At 57.4% G+C, this 19802-nt stretch overlaps 1 protein-coding gene across 13 annotated transcripts in view; it reads right to left on the bottom strand.

Moving 5' to 3' along the window:
* DAB2IP (DAB2 interacting protein) overlaps window positions 1–19802 on the bottom strand; it is a 213608-nt gene that overhangs the window by 7878 nt on the left and 185928 nt on the right. For 10 of the 13 annotated variants that reach the window (XM_032251506.1, XM_032251501.1, XM_032251509.1 and 7 more), the window contains 10 exons: window positions 18795–18893; window positions 17357–17911; window positions 14207–14351; window positions 13978–14122; window positions 11160–11396; window positions 9266–9467; window positions 7151–7329; window positions 4326–5214; window positions 3391–3543; window positions 1309–1502 (listed from right to left, as the gene is read on the bottom strand). In XM_032251506.1, the coding sequence (XP_032107397.1) occupies window positions 1309–1502; window positions 3391–3543; window positions 4326–5214; window positions 7151–7329; window positions 9266–9467; window positions 11160–11396; window positions 13978–14122; window positions 14207–14351; window positions 17357–17911; window positions 18795–18893 (2798 nt within the window). The remainder of the gene's footprint in view (window positions 1–1308; window positions 1503–3390; window positions 3544–4325; window positions 5215–7150; window positions 7330–9265; window positions 9468–11159; window positions 11397–13977; window positions 14123–14206; window positions 14352–17356; window positions 17912–18794; window positions 18894–19802) is intronic. The other 3 variants (XM_032251500.1, XM_032251503.1, XM_032251504.1) reach the window with 2 other exon arrangements.

Genomic DNA, 19802 nt, shown 5'->3' with positions numbered 1-19802 from the left:
TGTGTACGCACCTAAGAATAGTTTCAGCGTACATAAAGCAAACACCAGTTGGAATGAAAGGAGAAACAGAAAAGCTAGTAAGGATACAGAATACTTGAACACTATCTACCTGACACTTGTATTACAGAGGAAATATACCAGGATTGATTAGTAGAAATAAACGTGTTAAGCAAGCCTCTGAATTCAGAACATGCGCACCTCAGAGAATAAACACCACGTGGAGGAGGTAGTTAAATTGAAAGGCGTTTCCCATTCTTGGAAACACACACAGGTGAGCCAAGAGCAGAGCTAGAGATCAAGTGAACAGCAGGTTTCTAGTCCCCCTGGTTCCACTCATGTTAACTATTTTACAATGAACAAACCTACAAGTAAATGAAGCAAACAACAGTAAGGAACAGAGAAACAGGTGGTCTAAACAGAAGGAATCTGGGAAGGGCTTATGCCATGGACGAAGCATGGAGCAGAGGCCTTCATGGCTCTCACACCTTCTTGGTCTGTCCAGCTGATGGGGTCTTAGACCAGGCCAATTCAAACAAGACATAAACCCACACTGTGTCTCCTCCTGCACCTGGTATTACTAAACTCCATGACTGGGACCCTGTGGGTTGACTGCACTCTCTGCCTGGCGTAGGGATGCCCTACCCATAGGCAGAGACAGAGAGATGGAGGCGTCAACATGGGGCCTGACATAAACCTTCAATAAAGATGAGAGTCAGCATTAAAACCTGATGTCCCTCTGAAGCCCTTCCCCCGATAACCCAGGCCCCTTAAAACTCAGCATATCAAGACTGGCAGCATCCCCCACTCAAACCACTCCTCTCAACAGTTCCCAGCTAAGTAACTGGCACCCTGATAGGCCCACACTCAGACACTCTTTGGAGGAATCTGGGGGCTATGCTGTGTCTTCCACCTTCGCTTACTATACATAACTGATGCTCATTCCCACTTTTCTTACCCTGTATTGGGTCCTGTCTTTCCTGGTACCTCCTAATCCAGCTTCTCAACACCCCTGAGAGTGCTTACTAGATGGTGTAGCTTCTTGCAGGGGCTCAGGCTCATCAGGACCCAGCCATGACTGGTCCAGCCTCATCCCCAGCTCTGCATTCTGTGCGGGCTGCTCACCCTCCAGGCCACCTCCTGCCTCCAGGCCTGTGCTCACGCTGCTCCCACTGCCCAGCCACTCTCTTCCCTCCTCGATGCACTCTCAGCTCATCCTTCAGATGCTCACCCCCACCAGGGGCCTCCTTGAAGGCAGCGATGGCTGCCCTGTCTGTGCCTGTGTCCAGGCCAGGCAGGTGTGGGCCCCACCTGCTGATGATGCCCTTCATCTGGATATCCTTGTCCTCCTGCTGCCGCCGCAGCCGCTCCTCGCCCTCCTCCAGCCGTGCCTGGTACTCCAGCACCAGCTTCTGTGTGGTCTCCTCCTGGCACTTGAACAGGGTCTCATACTCCTCCAGCTTCTTGGTGGAGATTCGCAGCTTGTCCTGCAGCACCGCCAGGTCCTGCCAGAGGGGCAGCATCCACGGGCACAGCACCCAGGACACAGAGAGCACAGCCTTGTCAACCCGAGTGGGAGGAAAGGTAGGAGGGAGCCCCACTCGGAAGGCCCCAGTGACTGTGACCCGCCCACTTCACACAGCACCCAGGACACAGACAGCACAGCCTTGTCAACCCGAGTGGGAGGAAAGGTAGGAGGGAGCCCCACTCGGAAGGCCCCAGTGACTGTGACCTGCCCACTTCACACAGCAACGAGACGCCCAAGGAGCCCTGCCAGCAGGAGCTGCATCAAGATGCGTGCCTGTGCCCCACCCAGGGGTCTCCACTCCAAGCTCCCAGCCTGACCTGTATGGCTACAGCAGGGATGAAGACTCAAACCCAAATCCCAGGAGTGAGGGTGTAACTAGGGCTTTGAGCTTTTTATGACAAAGGTTAAAGAACCTTTGGATATATGAAAGACATGTGACAGCACCCTGAGAGTGGTAGCTCTGCAGGAGGGGAAACTGAGGCCCAGACAAGGTGACCATGTCACATGAAGAGCAACTGACCAGCAGGGTAAGATCCCAGCTTCCCAGCCTCTGTTTGAATCTAAAGCCAGGGGGTGGCAGTGGCATGAAGAAACGAGGAAATAATTGAAAGGCAGGTGGTCCAGGATCTGGATCCGCCTCAGCCCAGCACAGACCCCAGCCATCAGGGCGGAGCAGGGATGTGGATGAGGCTGGGAAGCAGTGTGGCTGCACAGAGGAGCCAGGTGCTCTGTGCCGAGGGAGGCAAGGCCAACACCGGGATTGAGCGGGGCCAGATGTCATGAGGACACAGGGACACAAGGAGCCTGGAGTGACGCCAGGCCTCCTCCCTCCCCAGCCAAACTCTGGCTCTGGGAGCCCTCTGTTCTCTGTCCCCTGTCCCCTGCTCCCCCTTCATGTAACTATGGTGAAAGCAGGTGGATGTAGCAGACCAGGGATGGCGGCAGAGGCAGGATGCAGCATGGAGATGGGCCTCGCTTGAGGCCGGGGAGGAGGAGTTCTGCCGTTCTGACCCCAACACCCTTGCTCGAGAGGCTGCCACAGGCTTTCCTGGGGTCCGAAGGGGCGACAGCATCCAGAAGGGGGTGAAGAAGCGCCTGCCATTCAGGGGCCTGCACTGGTTCCTCCGTCTACCTGGACTGTGGCCCCAGCAGGAAACAAAATCTACCCCTGGATCCAGAGCAGCTGCCACAGCTGGAAGGCTTGGGAGACCAACGAAGCATCCCCCCGCCCTGGCAGATGCTAGATGTGTGTGGCAGAGAGGGACTTTGATTTTTAGAAAAGATTCTTTTCTCGGGGGAAGAAAACATCTCAATGGCAGCCTGACCCCACCCCCCCATGCTGGTAACTGCTGTTCCTTTCCCAGGCCCTGGTGGAGACCAGAGTGGAGAAGAGCCAGGCTGTGGGCAGGCACAAGCCCCCGGGGCCGGGCTGGGGTCGCTCTCCCACCCATCTTGGGGACCCATGTCTCTACCTCCTCAGGTACTAGGCTCCCTCAGAGGGACTCTATATACCTCTTAGGCACCCTCAGCCCTCAAGCCCCAGGTCCTTAGAAGCTCGGCTGCCTCGGTTTCCCGGGCTGAGGAGCCTTCCCAGAGGTCCCAGGAGTATGGATCGAAGACAATTCCCTGGTGATTCCAATCTGCAGGTGGGAAGACTCAGGTCTAAGCTGCTAATCCATCCCTCTTATTGCTTTTCTTCCAGACCCCACTGACTGCTGCCCTCACGGGGAATAGGGGCTCAGGGAGGATGGACCCTTCACAAGGACAGCAGCACCCCTTACTGGAGGACCTGGGGGAGAGACTCCTACCAGCTGCTGCCGGGAGGCAGCCCCGCCCTGCCCCAAGCTGCCAGGGTCCAGCTTTACCTTTTCTGCTTGGCTGAGCTCGTCCTTACTCCTTAGCCTATCCCTGTGGGGGGGGTCTGGGCCCAGGCCCTCGTCTTCTAATAACTGCGCGTTCATGGTCAAGAGCCAAGCGGCTGTGCGGTCCAGGGCATTGGGGCTCACGGGTGAAGGGCCCTACAACAAAACACAGCTGTGAGGGGCTGGAGAGAGGTGGAGGGCAAGGAGAGGGGCAGGAGTGGCCCAGGTGAGCCACAAGGACAAGCAGCTCTGGGGCATGGTGGGAAGGGAGGGGACCTCCAGCTGACTGAGTGCCTACTGAGGCAGTCCCCACCTGGGAACACTCTCTCTCAGAAGGCAGCTGGAGGCAGAGCCGACAGCCCAGGTAGCGTCCTGGGCACCACACTCTGTTGCCAAGGGACAGCGAGTGACCCTGCCACAGCGGGGGCTGGAGCAGGCTGTGCTGAGAGGGGGGCAGGGCCAGGCTGGGTGGTCAGCCCAAGGCACCTCCATTCTAAGTACCACTTGCAGCCATTCGGTGACAGGGCTGTCCATCCTCCAGGTGGTTGTCCCCAGAGGCCTGTCCAGCCTGTGGAAACATTTTGGGAGGGGAGTGTGGGACCAGAGTGGGGTAAGACGACTCCTACTTTGGGTGGGGGCTTCAACAGGCTTGGAACTGAAGATGAACGCACTTTCCTCCTCTCTCTCTGACCCCAGCCTGCCCCTAGGGGAACTGACAGGGGGTCTGGAGTTCTCTAAGGCCACAGTGTCCCTGGTTCACACGATTCAGGCAGGAGCCAGGGGGAGGGAGAGGGTGGCGCATGTGGCAGGCTGGTGGGATGCGATGGCAGCTGGGTGCGGGAGGAGGTGAAATGACCGAGAGGAGGAGCATGGTATGGGGTGTGACAGCCCCACTGGGTCTGAGTGCCCAGCCCTGCCCTCTGACTAGTGGCACTGACCTGTTTGTGCACTGCCCGTGGCTTCAGTTCTGGGCTGTCCCCCTTGGAGGAAGAGGACTGCTGCCTCAGCCGGGCACTGGGGCCCGCCCAATCAGGTGAGGCCGACGCCAGGGTTCCGCTTGAGGGTCTCGGATACTGCAGGGTGCTCAGCAGGTTAGGGGGTGTCCGGCCTCGGGGGGCAGGAGGTGGCGGTGGGGGCGGGGGGGGAGGCTGGTCGATCCTCCTCTGGGGGCCGGCACTGTTCTGTCGTGGCACCGTGGGCTGCCCGCCCTTTTCAGTCAGTGACATCTGTCGCCGCGCCAGCTCACCAGGCCGCCGAGCCAGCTCCTCTGCGGCAGCGCTGAAACTTCCCAGCTTGGCAGCAGCTGCCAGCTCCTCGCTGTTGCTGTGTGAGCTCAGGGAGCTGTGGCCCTCAGAGCCTGAGTCGCCAAGGCCACGGGGCGACAGCGGCAGGCCAGCCGCCATCTGGTACACAGGGTTCTGGAAGGAGAGCGGTGCCAACAGCTGGGGCCGGCCTGGCGCGCCCTCGGAGGTGCCTGGTGTGGTTGGTGTCTGGCCTGCCCGCCGCACTGTGGCCAGCCCTGCCAGGCTCACCGGGGTTGCCCGGGCTGGCCACCCGGCCACCAGCTGAGCTGCAGGTGCCTGCCCATCTGTGGGGAGGACGTCGGGGCCCGCTGGGGAGCCTGCCTCCCCGTCCAGCGCGCGGGTGTCCTGGAGGTCCACCATGGAGAGGCTCTTGCCACCGTTGGCCATCTGAAGATCAGGCTCGTTGGCTTCCGAGTAACTCGAGCTGCGGGCAGGTGAGGGCTGGACCCCGGAGGACCTTGTGACAAAAAACAAGTCCTTGTTTTCGGGGGTTGGAGACGGTAACCGGGTGAAATCTATCAGACTGCAGGGAGACAAGCACACACAGGGAAAGAAGGGGAAAAGAAGAACTGTGAGTGCAGCCACGGCGGGTCCAAACCCACAGCACCCGCCAACCTGCTGGGGCCTGGCAGCCCGAGCCGGCGCTGGGGAGGTGGATGCGCTTGGGTGGCAGGAGTGGGAGAGTCCAGGGACCAGAGGCTGAGGCGGCTGCTCCTGCACAGAACCTCTTCTCTAGGGGCCAGCACTGCACAGTTCAGGCCGCGCTGCCTGGCAGACCCTTTCTCTGCTCAGCTGCATCTTGGGACAATGGGTGCTGAGGCCTGGCCTGCTCTGGAAAACTCCTCCTTAGCTAAGCCCTAGGCCACAGCTCAGTGGCTCTCTACTATCCACGGATCCTGCATTGAGAACTCCAACTTCAGAGCCACTGGGTTCCCTATGCCTCTTCCCTCTTGTTCCTCATCAGAATGGTAACTAAAGTGGGAGCCCGGAGAAACCTCCTCTTGCCCAGCCTCCTGCTGCCGCTCCCTTGTTTGACTGGCAGGCGGGGGCTGGAGTTCCTGGCAAAAACAAGGAATGAGAGCAGGCTCTGTGGAGAGCATGGCTTGGGGGAGGGCTGCACTTGTCCTGGCCTCTTCCTCACTCTAGGCTTTTCTCTGGCCTCTCTCTGGCCCCTCCCTAGAAGCCGGCTCCTTGGAAGAAAGCATAACTGTGGTGGGGGCCTTGGGGGGCTTTGGAGAGAAGAATGTGGGAGGGGGGACTGGAGGCAGTGAGGACTTGGGGGGCTGGATATGGCTTGGAATGGTGAATGGGTTGGCTTCGCCTCAGATGGAGAGGAAGCGCCCCTCCCGGAGATGGACAGTCGTAGCCACTCAGGGCTGCAGAGCTCGTGGGCAGTGGGAGCTGGCTAGAGCAGCACATGAGCTGGGAGAGATGGAGAGCAGCAGGGGCCTGGCTGCCCAGGCCACACACCAGGTCAGTCTCCTCACAACTGATGGGCCTGGCCACCTCTCAGCCTCTCAAGGGCTGTGCCCACCCCACCCCTCAAACCCTTGGCACGTGGCTCTACTTGGCCTCGCCTGGCACATTCACTGAACAGACCCAATGCAAGACTCAGTGGGCCTGCATCTCTGGCCCCTTGTGGGCTCCCCCAACCCCAGGTTCCCGATCTCAGCAGCTTCTTGATCTCAGCACCCTCTCCTACTTAAAACTGCCCTGCCACCGCCTCACGGAGATCACACTCCCAACTCTGCTGCTGCAGCCTCGGCCTCACACGCTGAGCTAAGAAGGATCCCTGGCAGGAGAGGGGAGAGATAGAGTGGAACAGAAATGCTTCAACATGAACTGAAAATGTCCCCATTTTGACTTAAACACTTTTAATGTTTTGCTTCCCACTCTGCTGTGTGTGTCTTATTTAGGCAGACCAGATCCCAGGACTGGGTCTCAGCATCACTTGATGTTCTCTGGGGTTCCCAGCCTCAAAGCCGGGCAGGGTCACTGAACTCCTATTGAAAACACCCCCAGCTAAACACCACTTCTGGAGATGCTGACTCAGGTCCAGGAAATACCGGGAACATCTGTATTTCTAACAAACATCAAGTGATCTGGAAATGCTGGGGGTATTTGGGACCAGTAATTATTCTTTGACACATCATGTCTTTGCTTGTGCTTGTCCCTCTACCTAGAATGCCTCTTCCACCAATGGAAATGCTACTTTTCCTAAAACATTAAAAACAACAACAACAACAACAAAAAGACCCTATAGCATTACCTCCTCCAGGAAGGCTTCCCTGATTTTTTCCAAATGGAGGTTCACCACTTAGGACCTGCACAACTCAAGTCTTGCCAGGCTTGTTTTATAAACACTATGTAGGCATCCTCTTCCCCATCTGAGATTACAGATGGGCCATGCCTATTCTGCACGTGCACCCACCACACCCAACATGCCTGATAGCTCTTACCCAGAAAGATCATTCTCGATCACCATCTTCTGCAGCCCAGCTGAGATGCTGCTGTTGCCAGAGCCCGGTGTGGAGGCCAGGTCATTGGTCCCTGGGAGCTGCCCACTGCCTGGGGTGCTCAGTGCTGTGTGGACGTCCCTCAGGATCCGAGGCAGGGGTCCTAGTTTAGATACTATGCTCTGCAAAGGCACAGCAAGAGGCAGGTGTGACCTCCTGGGGCCACACGGGCAGGCTACGCGTGCTGCAGCCACTGTGGCTCAAAACCACCACAGAGCCTGTCAGGAGTGCACATCCCCACCCCCCCACCGCCAGTCAGAGCCGGTGGGTCTGGGAGGGCGGTGAGCCCAGAAATCTGTACATCTACATTTTTTGCCAGCTCCCAGATATTTCTGGGGCAGGAGTAGGAGGCCCACAAGGGGAGATGCTGACCTAGCATAAGCCTCTCCTTCAGTTCGCCCTGTCCTGCTGTCTCTGCAGAGAGGAATGCATACGTGGAATCCCTGCTTTTCCACACCTCCACCTCTCCATCCAGAGGCTTCTGTGACAGCCCCTCTCACATCACCTACTCAATGGGCTGGGCTGGGGCTTGACACACTTTTGCACCTGAGCCCCAGTGGAGATGGTCCAGGCACACAGCCATCTGAAGATGACAGCCCCAGGTGCTGGTCAGGCAGAAGGCAGTGCCTGAGCCCATCTCAACCTTGTTAGCACATTTTAGAGGACTTGAGGGGCTGTGGATGCTAGGCTGTGGGGACGCTGCTTTCACTATGTATGCACAAGCTTCCACGGAAGTATCTGTGCAAAAAACAAAGTGTGAAAACTCATGCAGGCAACAGAGCACACACTTGAGGGGCAAACAGTTTTGTTTCAAAACCCTGTTGCAACCCGTCACTGCAGTGACAATACCGACCACCTGCCTGGTTGTGCAGATACGTGGACAGCACGGGGGCATGGTAAGTGGTGGCAGTGACAGTGACTGGCGCTGGCTGCAGTGCAGGGACTGGAACTGGTAGAAGGGAGGGTCACAGCCCTCATTTCCACTTCTCCCTCCTGTGTCTCTCACGGCCAAAGGCAAGTGGATACAAATGAGCAAAAATGATGGCCTCTGCAACAGCACCTATTTCTAGTGAACAGTCAGGACTAACCTAAGCGTCCATCAATAGGGGACTGGTGAAATAAACAGCATTTCAGCATATGATGCAATCATTAAAAAGCCCCCGGCAGTGGTACAGACTGCACTGACAATGCAAGGAGGCCCACGATAGAGTCAGGAGGAAATGCACAGTAAGTTCTCACTTTAAAACAAACTGAAAAAGGGAAAGAGCTCTGTGTGTACGCTTGCATGAGTGTGTGCTTACACATGCACAGACTGCGACCAGAAGGCTGCATACCAGTGCTCTGAGCGGTCACCTCTAGGGAATGGGACCAGGAGGCATGAAGGGCCTGCCAGGCCAGTTTCAGCACTTTACAAAAGTAAGGTGGTCCCCTGGAGCCCTAGAAAGCAACAGATATTCAGGAAGCAGTTCCTGGCAGACCCAGCCCTAAAATCCAAGAACTATTGCTCACTGTGTGGGCTGAGGCTGGGGGTCAGTGAAGTCTCGGGCTATGGAGGGCTCACTTCAGGTGACTGCAGCAGTGTCAGAGGTGTCTGGGCAGTAACCTTGTCAATTGAAGGTCAAAGGCAATCCTAGGAAAGTTTCCAACTTCCTGCTGGACAAGTGGGGGTACAGGGTCCTGAGTCATCTTCCTCAAACAGGTGGATTCATATCTGATTCCATTTCTCACATGCTCCAGCAGGCAGCACAGTGGAGCTTGTCCACTAAACTGAGTGCACGGGGCATGGCACACGCCCCAGTCCCCAGTACCCTGAGTGGGGCTGCCTTGGCAGATGCTGCTGAGTGAACACAGCATTTGCTCTCAGAGAAAATGGGGCTCACAGATCCCCAGTGTGTTCTGACAGGACCTGGGCCAGAGCCCTGGGCTCCTGGTACCCAGTCAGCTCCTGATTGTGCCACAAGGGCGAACTCTCTGCCCTCCATGGTTACTCTGGAAGAGGGAATATTATAAGCCCAATGGCAGCTTTTGGCCCCACCTCCGCCCCACGGCGACAGGCACCTGCTCCAGCTGGCTGACAGCCTCCCAGAGCAGTGAGTGCAGGCTGGAGAGTTCGCGGCCCAGATCGATGTAGCCCTCGAAGCCGGCAGTATTAGAGAGGGTCTCAGGGTTGGAGATCTCCAGCAGGAAGCGCTGCATGTTGGTCCACTCATGCTCTAGGAACTGGTTCATGAAGGACATGTACTCTTCCTTGCTGCCGAATCTGGAGAGAGGGCAGCTGGGTGAGCACTCCAGGCCCAGGCAGGCCCTGCCCAAGAGGTCCCTCCGCTGAGACACCACCACCACTTGACCCACTATAGCCAGCTCCCACCCCACTCACTCCCCAAGTCAGCTTATCTGCTCTGACCCAGGGCCCTCCTTGCTCTTGGCAAGTCCAGTGACCCTCTTCTAAAGCTTTTCTCTCAGGACCTGGAATGTTCTGTGTTCCCCAAACACTGCCTGTTAACAGTGTCCTTCCGCTTTTCCTCCAAGTTCCACTGACCTGGTGTGCAGATGATGCGCAAATCCATGCTCAACCCAGGTCTCCCAATGAGCTTTCAGACATATATTAATATATCCTCAGGCACCTCCCCTGGGAGTCCCTCCTACTCAGCCTGGCCACACCTGAAGTCATCACCATCACCCAAACCCATGCCCTCCTCCTTAGCTCCCTACCCTAAGTGGAGACCCCACTACCCACAGAGATACTGAGCCAGAACCTGCCAGTTGTCAACTCCCCCCTCCTCCTTGTTCCCAAATGGCAAGCCCACTGATTTTGCCTCTAATCACCCCTAACCTTGTCCCTTGCAGCCATCACCTCCCGCACCACCTCACCTCCCTGTGAATTTTCTGCTATTGTTGCTGGAGCCACGGCTGTGCTCTCCGCTCAGGTCTCCTGGCTACCATCCTGCTCCTTCCAGCCCATCTGCCCACTGCTGTCAGGGTGAGCTTTTCAGAATCCAGAACAGATGAAGGCCATTCTCTCCCTTGTTTAAAACCATCTGGTGGCTCCCACTGCCCTGTCTGGCCTTCAGGTCCCTGCTGTCCTCTTAGGTCTCATGGCCGGCTCCTCTTGACCCGGCACAGTGCACGGCCCTCCCTGGCATGCCTGGCCTCTGCTCCTCTTCCTTGAGACAATGAATGTGTCACCCTGACATGCAGTTGGGGGATCATTTCACCTTGGAGGCTTTCCTGTCTCCTCTCCCAACAAGCTGAGGGCCCTCCTAAGAGGCTCGTGTATGTCTGTCACTGCTCTCCTGCTTATTCCACACGTCTCCCTGGCTGAAGTGCCGAACGCCACCAGGGCTGATTCATCTTGGTACCGTCAGAGCCCAGCACACAGAGGGCCCCAAGATGGGGCTCAATCCACGCTTTGAGAATGAACAACAGTGAGATGACCCAGCCCTTCCACTTCCACCTGCTTGTTCTAAGGATGCAGCCGAAAACACCAATAGTGCTTTATTAGCAAAGAAAGACATCCTGACAGCATTACGCCAGGATGGTGGTGCCCAACCCAAGTGCCCAAGCACAGGGAATGGGTTAAGGAAATATGGGCCAGTCCCCCTTGTAGGAATATTAGTCATTTATTTCCAAACAGGGCTTAATGAATGTTCAGGGATATGTGAGAATCCTTATAATCATACATTAATTCAAAAAAGTAGAAGGAAAAAAAAATGTCTCATCTCATCATCTTTAAAAGTTAAGAAACACACCCAAATGACATGCACTTTGAGTAGAAGGATAGGGTGTGGAGATCTTATTTTGAAAAATGTGGGAAGGAGAAGAACTGAGGATGACAGGGACAAAACTGGGCTGTTTATTGTCTCTGCCCAGCTTGGGGACAAAAACACCCCAGGGTCTGCCCTGTGGACGCCAGCCCTGCCCGACTCTGCCCGGTGAGGGAGGAGGCACTCACTTGGCAAAGTTGGCCAGGTTCTGGGTGACCTTGGCGATGAGGGTGAGGGTGCGGGCGGTGCGGTCGTCAGGGTACTCCTGCAGCAGGTTGAAGAGTGAGGGCGACATGATGGCTGGGCAGAGGAAGCGCAGGAAGAGGGAGGCGCTGATGAGCCGCTCACTGATGTCTGGCCGGCCGCGGCTGCTGCACTCCTGCCTCCATGAGGCAAACACCTCTTTCAACTCCCTTGGGAAGACGCTGTGTAGGGACAGACAAGGGTGGGCTTGGCCATCAGGCAGGGGACCAGGACAGGAGTGCACAGAGCAGGAACCTGGGTTCCAACCTTGGCTCTACCTTGCCAGCTGCCTGAGGTCAGCCCCACTGTCTGAGCTCTGAGGATGCAGCCAGCTGGGGAGAGCACTCAGCACAGGGCAGCCAGAGCAAGTGCCCAGGCAGTAGGTCAAGTGGGGAGACCGAGGTCCCACCAGGCGGTGGGTTCTCCATGAAGGGGCGGGCAGGTGGGATGGGAGAAGAGGCACGAGGAGCTGGTTCTCCGTCCTAACCGGAATCAACTGCTAAGGGTCAGTGCTGAACTGCCTCTCCAGCTTACGGCCTGAGCCCTCCTCTCTTCTCCCCCAGTGTCTACTTCATTTTCCAACCCAAACAGCAGGCATCTGCATCTAGGGGGAAGTGAGGAAAACAGGAATAGACCACTATTCCTTGGGTTCCCATCCCTGGCTTTGAGCCTCACTTCCTTTACCTGAATAATATCATAGGAATCTGGGATTTCCTACAAGCTCAGAGTGATCCACCAGATGGGATTACCCCTGATCACAGTGGAGAACACAGCTCTTCATTCTCTAGACGGGGAGGGAAGGGGAGGTAGTGACTTCCCCAGGGTGATAGAGTGAGTGGGCAGAGTTGGCCCCAGACAACAGGGCTCCTGGTTCTACTGGGCATCCTGGCCTTCCATGGTCAGGCCCACCTGGCCAATCTTTAAGTGGCTTTCCTATCTTTTTTACCTAACAGATGTATCTCTCACCCTGGGGCAGTCCAGGCACCTGAACCCAGTCTATACTTGGCTGTCATGAACTCAGGGTGATCTGACCAAGGACTTAGCCCTCCTGGAAGGCTTTGGTTTTCTCTCCCTTAAACTGAGAGCAAGGCCTGCCTTGCCAAGCTTGCAGAGCCAAAAACCCCAAGGTTGTAATAGGCTTGACCAACTTGAAATTTCTTCCCCCACAGGCCCAGCGGCCGGCTCAGCAGGCTCTCCTGCAATGCATGCTGGCTGAACCATCAAGGGCACGCCTAGCGGGTAGTGAAGGTGAGCGACCTTTAGCCCTGGCTCTCACAGTGCCTGGCATAGAACTGGACAGGGGGCAGGTATTGAGTGGTGACATCTATCAATGGCCTTGTCCAGAATGGAGAGGTGCCTCTGACAAATGCCAGAAAGAGGAAATGGAAAATCACTGTCTACAACTATGTTTTCCCTGAGTCACATGCCCAGCCTGCTCTGAAGAGAGGGGAAAGGGGGAAAGCACAGCCCAGTTGGGAATGGGAAGTGCGTTCCCAGAGAGTTCAAGGCCCTACAGTCACTCTCCAGCCCAGGCCCAGGGGTGTGGAAAGCTGCACATTTGTGGCCCATCTTGAGGTGCCCACTCGGCCCAGGCATGCACCTTGTGTAGCCCAGGAGCTAAGGCCCTGGGTGCCCACCCTCCTGGCCCTGCCCATTCCCCTGGCCTTTTCCTGTCCTTGAGGAGCAGCAAACACTTCCCTGGCCCTCTTGTGCGCCCAGCCATGGCCTGGTGGGCTCACCTCCCCTCAGGGTGCCCCAGCATGTGCAGGAAACATTTCAGGCACAGGTACAACCCTATCCTGATGGGATCAGGGCTGCGATGGAGGGGACCTGGCTGTGTGGCCTTGAAGCAAGAAGGGCAGGAGCATGTGCAGGTCAAGGTGCACATGAGCGAGAGGCAAGCCTAACAAGGAGGGAGGTGAGGCCGGGGAGGGAGTCGTGTCAGGAGAGGCTGCCGATAGAGGCTTGGGTGGCCGTAAGCCCTGAGCTGGAGGGGAACACAGGTTAAACGTGGGCAGCCCCTCCGGTGTGAAAATGAACCCACTGCTTGGGCTGATAGCGAGGCCCTCCTGACAGTCCCGTGTTGCCACCACAGACAAGGCTGTACTTGGCACCAGGCTTGCTGGCCACCACACACATATATCCCAGGAGCAAGCCGGTGGCCGTGAAGTCGGCCTTACCGCAAGTTTCCACAGGACTGATTCCAGCCCTGCTGAGGGGCCTGTCTGAGCCGCCCACTGCTGCATGCCCTGCTCCTTTCTGGGGCTGGCAGAGCCTGCAGATCCCGCTCTACTTCAAGCCCATCCCTTCTCTTTGTTCTCTAGTCCCAGCAAGAGGCCTGCCTGGTGCTCAGGCCCCCAGCATGCCCCTTCTGGGTCCCATCACAAGGCTGTGACATGAGCACCTTAGCTCCCAGGGATAGGTGAGGAGCCTCAGGTGAAGCCATTGACCCACCCCAAGTGGGGGCCCGCGCAGGGCCTTCAGTCTCACTCCTGCTGCAGTCCAAGCACCCATGTTAGCCCCCGGCACATGAAGGGCACCCTCTCATCACCAGAGACAGCGGACTGGCATGTCCAGGTTCTTCCCACCACAACACTACAAAACCACAACAACGTGCTGGACACTACCCTGCCTGAGAGCGCAAAAGGGACTACTAGGTCAGGAGACTGGCAAGTCAGTACAACTCAGGGACCAGGGAGCACTGGGCGCACTGCGGGAGCCAGACACTGAAGGCGGGTGGGGAGGCCTGGGAGCCACACTGACCAGTAGGAATTGATGATCTTGCAGAAGGCCAGCTCGCAGCACATCTTGAGGTTGCCCTGGTGCTCTGGGAGGTCAGCAGCCGAGCACTTGCTGGGGTCCACCTCGCAGTTCTCATCCGACTCATACAGTGCTTTGATGAACTCACCTATGGCCAAGTGGGCAGGGAGTGGGAGTGAGGACCCAGCGGGCCCTGCCCCACCCTCTGACCCCTTGCCAGCCCACTCCCTACCTAGGGCGTCCTGCAGGTACTTCTGGCCCACTAGCTTGAGGTACTCCTCGATGGCCTTGGTGGCCAGCGTGTTCTCCCGGAAGATGAGGTGCTCATTGTCCCCGCAGCGGTCCACCTCTGACATCATCAGGTCTGTCAGGAAGTCCTGGGGAGGCAGGAGGTGGGAAAGCAGGGCCTGAGCTGGCCTGGCAGGTAGGACCCTAGGATTCCAGACCTGGCCAGAGAAGCCATGGCATTTTGAGGCTGCTCCATCGCCAAGCAGCGGAGGGCCCCAACAGGAACAATGTGCCCACCTTTGGGGGCTGCTGGGGAGTGTGGCAGGGCAGCCCCCCCAGCCAGGGGAGGAGCCTAGAGTTGGTGACAGCAGAGCTGGGTCCACGGATGGCGGCAGCCTGAACAACAGCATGCCTCATGGAGTCATTAGCCCCCACCACAGAGAATGGATTCATTTCCATGTACAGCCCTGATCAGGCCTGGCCCGGGGAACACAGCAGAACTCGCCTCTCCCCCACCATCAGTGTCAAAGAGGACAAATCAGGCTGCCCTGTCTCACAGTAAAAATGGCCACCAGTATCCACCTGTGACTGATGGGGGCTCCCTCTGTACAGCCCCACTGCCCGGGGAGATGGTGAGCCACCAAGCTCTGGCAGGTGAGAGCAGGCGCGGATGTGCAACTGGCTGGGAAGGGAAGGTGGAGGCACCACCGCCACGTGGCAATCCAGGGTAGCAGCCCCTGGCCCATCAGGTCCCACACACAGTGTTGTGGGAAAATCCCAGCAAAGGAGCCTGAACCCACACCTTCCCCCAACTCTAGCACCCATGTGGATACTAACTCCCTCCCTCTTGAGCCCCCACTTCCTTGTGCTCACAAACAACCTGTGTCTTGTTGGTGGGGGGGTGGGGGAAGGTGGGAAAAACTGTCAGGTTTCAAGGGAGGGTGACAGTCAAGGCAGGGGGCCACCTAGCACAGAGCCTGCAAGGCACCCAGCAGGAGTGAACCCAGGTATCTGTGCTCAAGAAATTCTTCACTCCAATGCGCATGACCTTGGGGTCCTTTAAAACAGAACTGAGTTCTAGACACAGGAACTCAGGCTGCACAGCAGAGTCACAGAGGGACAGCATGGGCCAAGGGGAAGCTGTTGTTGGCTTCCTGGGTATCATGTGGCCTGAGGACCCCTTCCTGACCGGCTGGCACCCTCCAGGGTCTCGTTCTCTGAACACACTGAAGCAGCGGTCAAAGCTGCACCTCCCCTGGAGCTCCCCCACGGCTCCCACTCAGGGCCACAGCCTCCCTGAGCTCCTGCAATGAGTGTGGGATGAGGAGAACCTCCTGAGCCAAGACCCAGTAAGGGGGAAACCAATGCACACAGAGCAGGAAAATGACTTGTCCATGGCCACACAGTCACCTGGGGCCAGATCTGGTCCAAGTCCCTTGCTTCCCAGACCCTGTTACTCCTCCAGCCGTGGAGAGGGAGAGGGGCTAGTTCCCAAGTATTCCAGGGGCGAGGGCTTGGGGACGCCGGTGCCTGTCACCCCAGCAGCACTACTTTCTAACCTTCTATATACTGCTCCCTAACCCCACTGAGGGCCTTTGGGGTTGGCTGGAGCCCTGGCTTCACCTCTGCCCACAATGAGCACCTGGACGCACCTATCGTCTCAGGCCACTTCAGGTAGGAATCCACTTCCCAGGCTAGGCCAGCCCCAGCCCAGTGCTGGGGACCAGGTACTGAAACATCAGACACAGCTGCAGAAAGGCTCCAGCCTCTGTAGCCCCTCTCACTCCCTCTCTGGTGCCCATGGGTCCTTGATTCATTCAGTTTCCCAGCATATAGCCCCAGTGTCAACCAGCATGTTAAGGACGGGGTAGCCAGAGCTGGCCCAACGTGCAGCCTAGCCAGCCAAGTCTGAAGAAGGTGGGAGAGGCAGTCCAACACCACGGAGGAAAACTGCTCCCCATCACGGGTCCATGGGGAGGAAGTCCCCTCCACAGCCCTGCACTTGCAGCATACACCAAGTCCAAGAGACAGGGAGGCTGCAGAGGGCCTGAGGCTTCCAGCCATGGCCTCCCATTCCAGGGCCTCTAGGAACAGGTGAGAGGGTGAGAGGCCTCCATGGAGTCTTGTGCCCTGGACTCTGCCCTGGGGTCCCTGGGGCGTGGCTCCCAACTGTGCCTCCCTGACCCTGGACTAAAAGCCTAAGACCTTGACAAAGGGCACTCCTCAGCCACCTGCCACTTGGCTCACAACACACCACTGTCCAGAGGGCAGAGGCCCAGTCCTTAGCCCAGCACCGGGGTCTGTCTACGCTGCAGAGGTCTCAAGTCCAGCCCCCGTTTCCCACCCTCTGGGCAGCTTCCTGAATGGCAGGTGGCAAGTGTAAAGACAGAAGGTCGCCTTTGAGGCCCACAGATCATGCTCTACTGCCTTCCTGGGGGCACCCTGGTCCAGGAGTCCATTTTGTCCCCAAACCAGGTAGGTGGGGCTGAGGCGTGGCTTGCCTGGTGGGCTGTTGGGCCCATCTTCAGGAGTGGAAGGTGAAAGGGGTCATGGGGATGGATACTGAGGACCTCTGGCCCTGAACGAGGGCTTGCCTGGGTCTCAGATGATTCCTGCTTCTGTGAGGCTCTGGGGTGGGGCTGGTTAACCCTCGAATGGTACAATTTTGACTACATCTACCTGTGTGAGAATCTGTGTGTCTGGGTGAGGGTGTGGGTTGAGGTGGGGCTGTGATGGTGGCTCATCTGTGTGTCCTGCTGGGGAGGTCTGCCAAACTGTATACCCACTCTTGGCTCACTGGGGCTGGTGGGACCCGTGTGCTAGGACGGCCGGGCCACCAGGCCTGTTCCCCCGGACCTCAGGGGGTCAGTCCTCCGCACCAGTGGTAAAAGGCACCTCAACCCAAGCCCATTCCCTTACTGCCAGCTGCAATCCCATCCACTGGCTCCACACAGGTTCAGTGATCAGCCCCAGCCACAGAGCAGGAGTACAAAACCCCCAGACCATGACAGAACTCTTGGGTTTAGGGAGCCCATCTGGTAGTGACCAGTGCCTCAAGGCCTCCATTAGGCCTGGAATGCATGGAGGTGGGGAAGGGCAGGTAACCCAGCACTGTCGCCCAGTCTGTGTTGGGAGCCGAGGGGCCTGCACGCACCTTCACCTTGCCCGTGCTCTGCAGGATGTGCACCAGGGCAGATGCCATCTCCTCCTTGGTCTTGGCACTGAGGATGGGCTCAAGGGCTGCACACAGCCCCAGGTAGTGGTTGGTGATGTGCTCAGCGAACTCTTTGTACATCTCCATGGGCAGGATGGTAATGGTTTGGTAGCGCGCCTTGATGCGGATCATGGGCCCGGGGCCCTTGCCACCCTTGGGGTTGGGTGTCACCACTGGGTACCACTTCTCCACGAACTGCCGCCCAGCCACCGAGGCAGCGGGCAGGCTCACCAGGCCCAGGTAACTGTTGCGCTCCTTCTTCTTCTTCTTGTCGGTCTCCCGGTACAGGTGGACAGTGACTGTGCGCAGAGGCGGCAAGTTGTGGAACTCGAAGTGCTCGCCCCAGAAAACATTGTCCGTCTTGAGCTTGCCCGTGGTGCGGGCGTAGAGCACGTCGTCCAGGCACAGCTCGCACAGGTACTTCTTCTTGGCGGGCAGGTCCTTGGCCTCGATCACCCACAGCTTCAGGATGTGCTCCACACGCCGGCTGTTGTCCTGCATGTGCACAGGGGGTCCAGGGTGGTCAGCTGGGGGTTGCCACGTGCAACCCCCAACCAGCCCAGAGCCTGAGAGAGTCCTCAGACCCAGGTGGAGCTCTGAAGGTGGAGGCGGCAGTGGGCGCCTAGGCCCTGAGTCAGGATGAGGCGGGGTCTGATGGGCAAGGGCTGGATCTCTGGTCAACCTTGCACAAGCTCATTCACCTTGGGTAAGTGACTTAACTGGAGCCTTGGCTTGCTTGTCTATAAAACAGGACTAAGATAAGCCCCATCTCATGAAGGGCGAGACTAAAGGAAGCCAGCACAATGCCTGGCACGTCACAGGCTATGAAGCCATTATTAACTCTTCCTTAATTTGCTGATCTGTAGAGTAACTTAAGAGATGACTATGGTGACCAGGACTTGGTCAGGCCCTCAAGTCTGCTAGGAAGACAGACAAAGAAGCAGTGTCTGTCTTTGTCTGTGGGGGCTCCTAGGACCTGACGGAGGAGCCCAGGGGCAGTGGGAACACAGAGGGCACCAACCTGGGACAGGGGTCCACACCCGGAGGAGGGGCAGACATCTAAGCTGGAATGGGACAATGAGCAGAAGTTGGTCAGGGGCTGGGGAGTAGGGACAAGGTGTCCCAGCAGAAGGACCCCAGGTTCCCCAGCCCAGCCTCAAAGTGTAGCTTAGACAACAGAGGCATGCAGCACGTGTCGCAACCTGGCCAAACAAACGTCCCTTTCAGAGTCCACCAATATTGTCCACTTGAGTCTTGCCTCCATGCAGGCTGACCACCCCCAATCCCAGCCCACACCACGGAGATCATCTCTCTTGCTTCCCTGTGTCTGAGCCTACCATTGATCCCCTACGATTTGGTGAGAGGGTCACAGGCTTACCTTGTTGGGGTGTACCGCCCGCCGCAGGTTCTCCATCCACTTATCCCGCTCAGCTGCAGACCGGCAGGAAAAGCACTTGCTTCCTGATGATGTCGTCACCTGTGGGGAGCAGGCAAGGCAGTATTACAAGGGAAGGGACCACAGTGAGGGCAGACAAGGATAGAAGAAGACCTTTGAAGCTCAGGGGACTCTGGTCGCCAGGCCTGCATCACAGCCTCATGAAGGAGCCAGGACAAGGCTCACATGATGCCTCTATTTCACGTTTTGCAGGTGGTACACTGAGACCCACTGTCCCAGGGCAAGTCAGCAGCTGGAGAGTGGCCCAGTCCTGCACCAGTGGGCTCCTCACTCGTCCTTCAGTGCCCTCTGTTCAATAGGAAAACATCTTTCTAACTCTATCCTCCCTCTCCCTGAGACGGGAAGAGGGAAGGAACGAAGACCTTACCCAGGTCAGAGGACAATGCTTAACTCAAGCGTACTTGCCCTAAAGGTGAAACCACAAGAACCAAGGAGATAATGAAAGGTAGGTACCACAGTCCCTCAATCCTCGGCTGACATCTCTGAGGGTTCTCTTCCGCCAAGCAACAGTGACAATGATGGTAATATAAACCTGGTATTTTTTATGCCAGACCGGAAAATGAGACTTGGACTGTTTGGATGTGCCAGGCCCCAGGGTCCCTGGTCCCTGACCCTTCTCCTCCCCTCCCTGTCTGTCTCTCACTCATCCTCAGGTCCAGCTTAGACATCTCCTCCAGGTATGGGAGCCAGTTGGGGCAATTCCTGCTGTGTGTTCCCACTGCCCACAGCAGCAGACCCAGGGTTTTGCAGGGGAAGCATACTCCACAGCACCCCCTGCTGTGAACCAGCAGACAGGGCCATCTTCACCCTATCTCTGGCAAGGAAGTCAGAGCCCAGATCAAGCCCTGCTTGGCCAGGGGTTCTGAACCAGAAATAGTACCCAGTGGGCACAGGGTATGGGGTAGGTGCCAGGTACCATTCTGTTTTTTC

This window comes from Sapajus apella, unplaced genomic scaffold (assembly GCF_009761245.1).
Source record: "Sapajus apella isolate SASKATOON/1434 unplaced genomic scaffold, GSC_monkey_1.0 scaffold76, whole genome shotgun sequence".
Lineage (NCBI taxonomy): Eukaryota > Metazoa > Chordata > Mammalia > Primates > Cebidae > Sapajus > Sapajus apella.
This window is presented reverse-complemented; position numbering and strand designations above follow the sequence as displayed.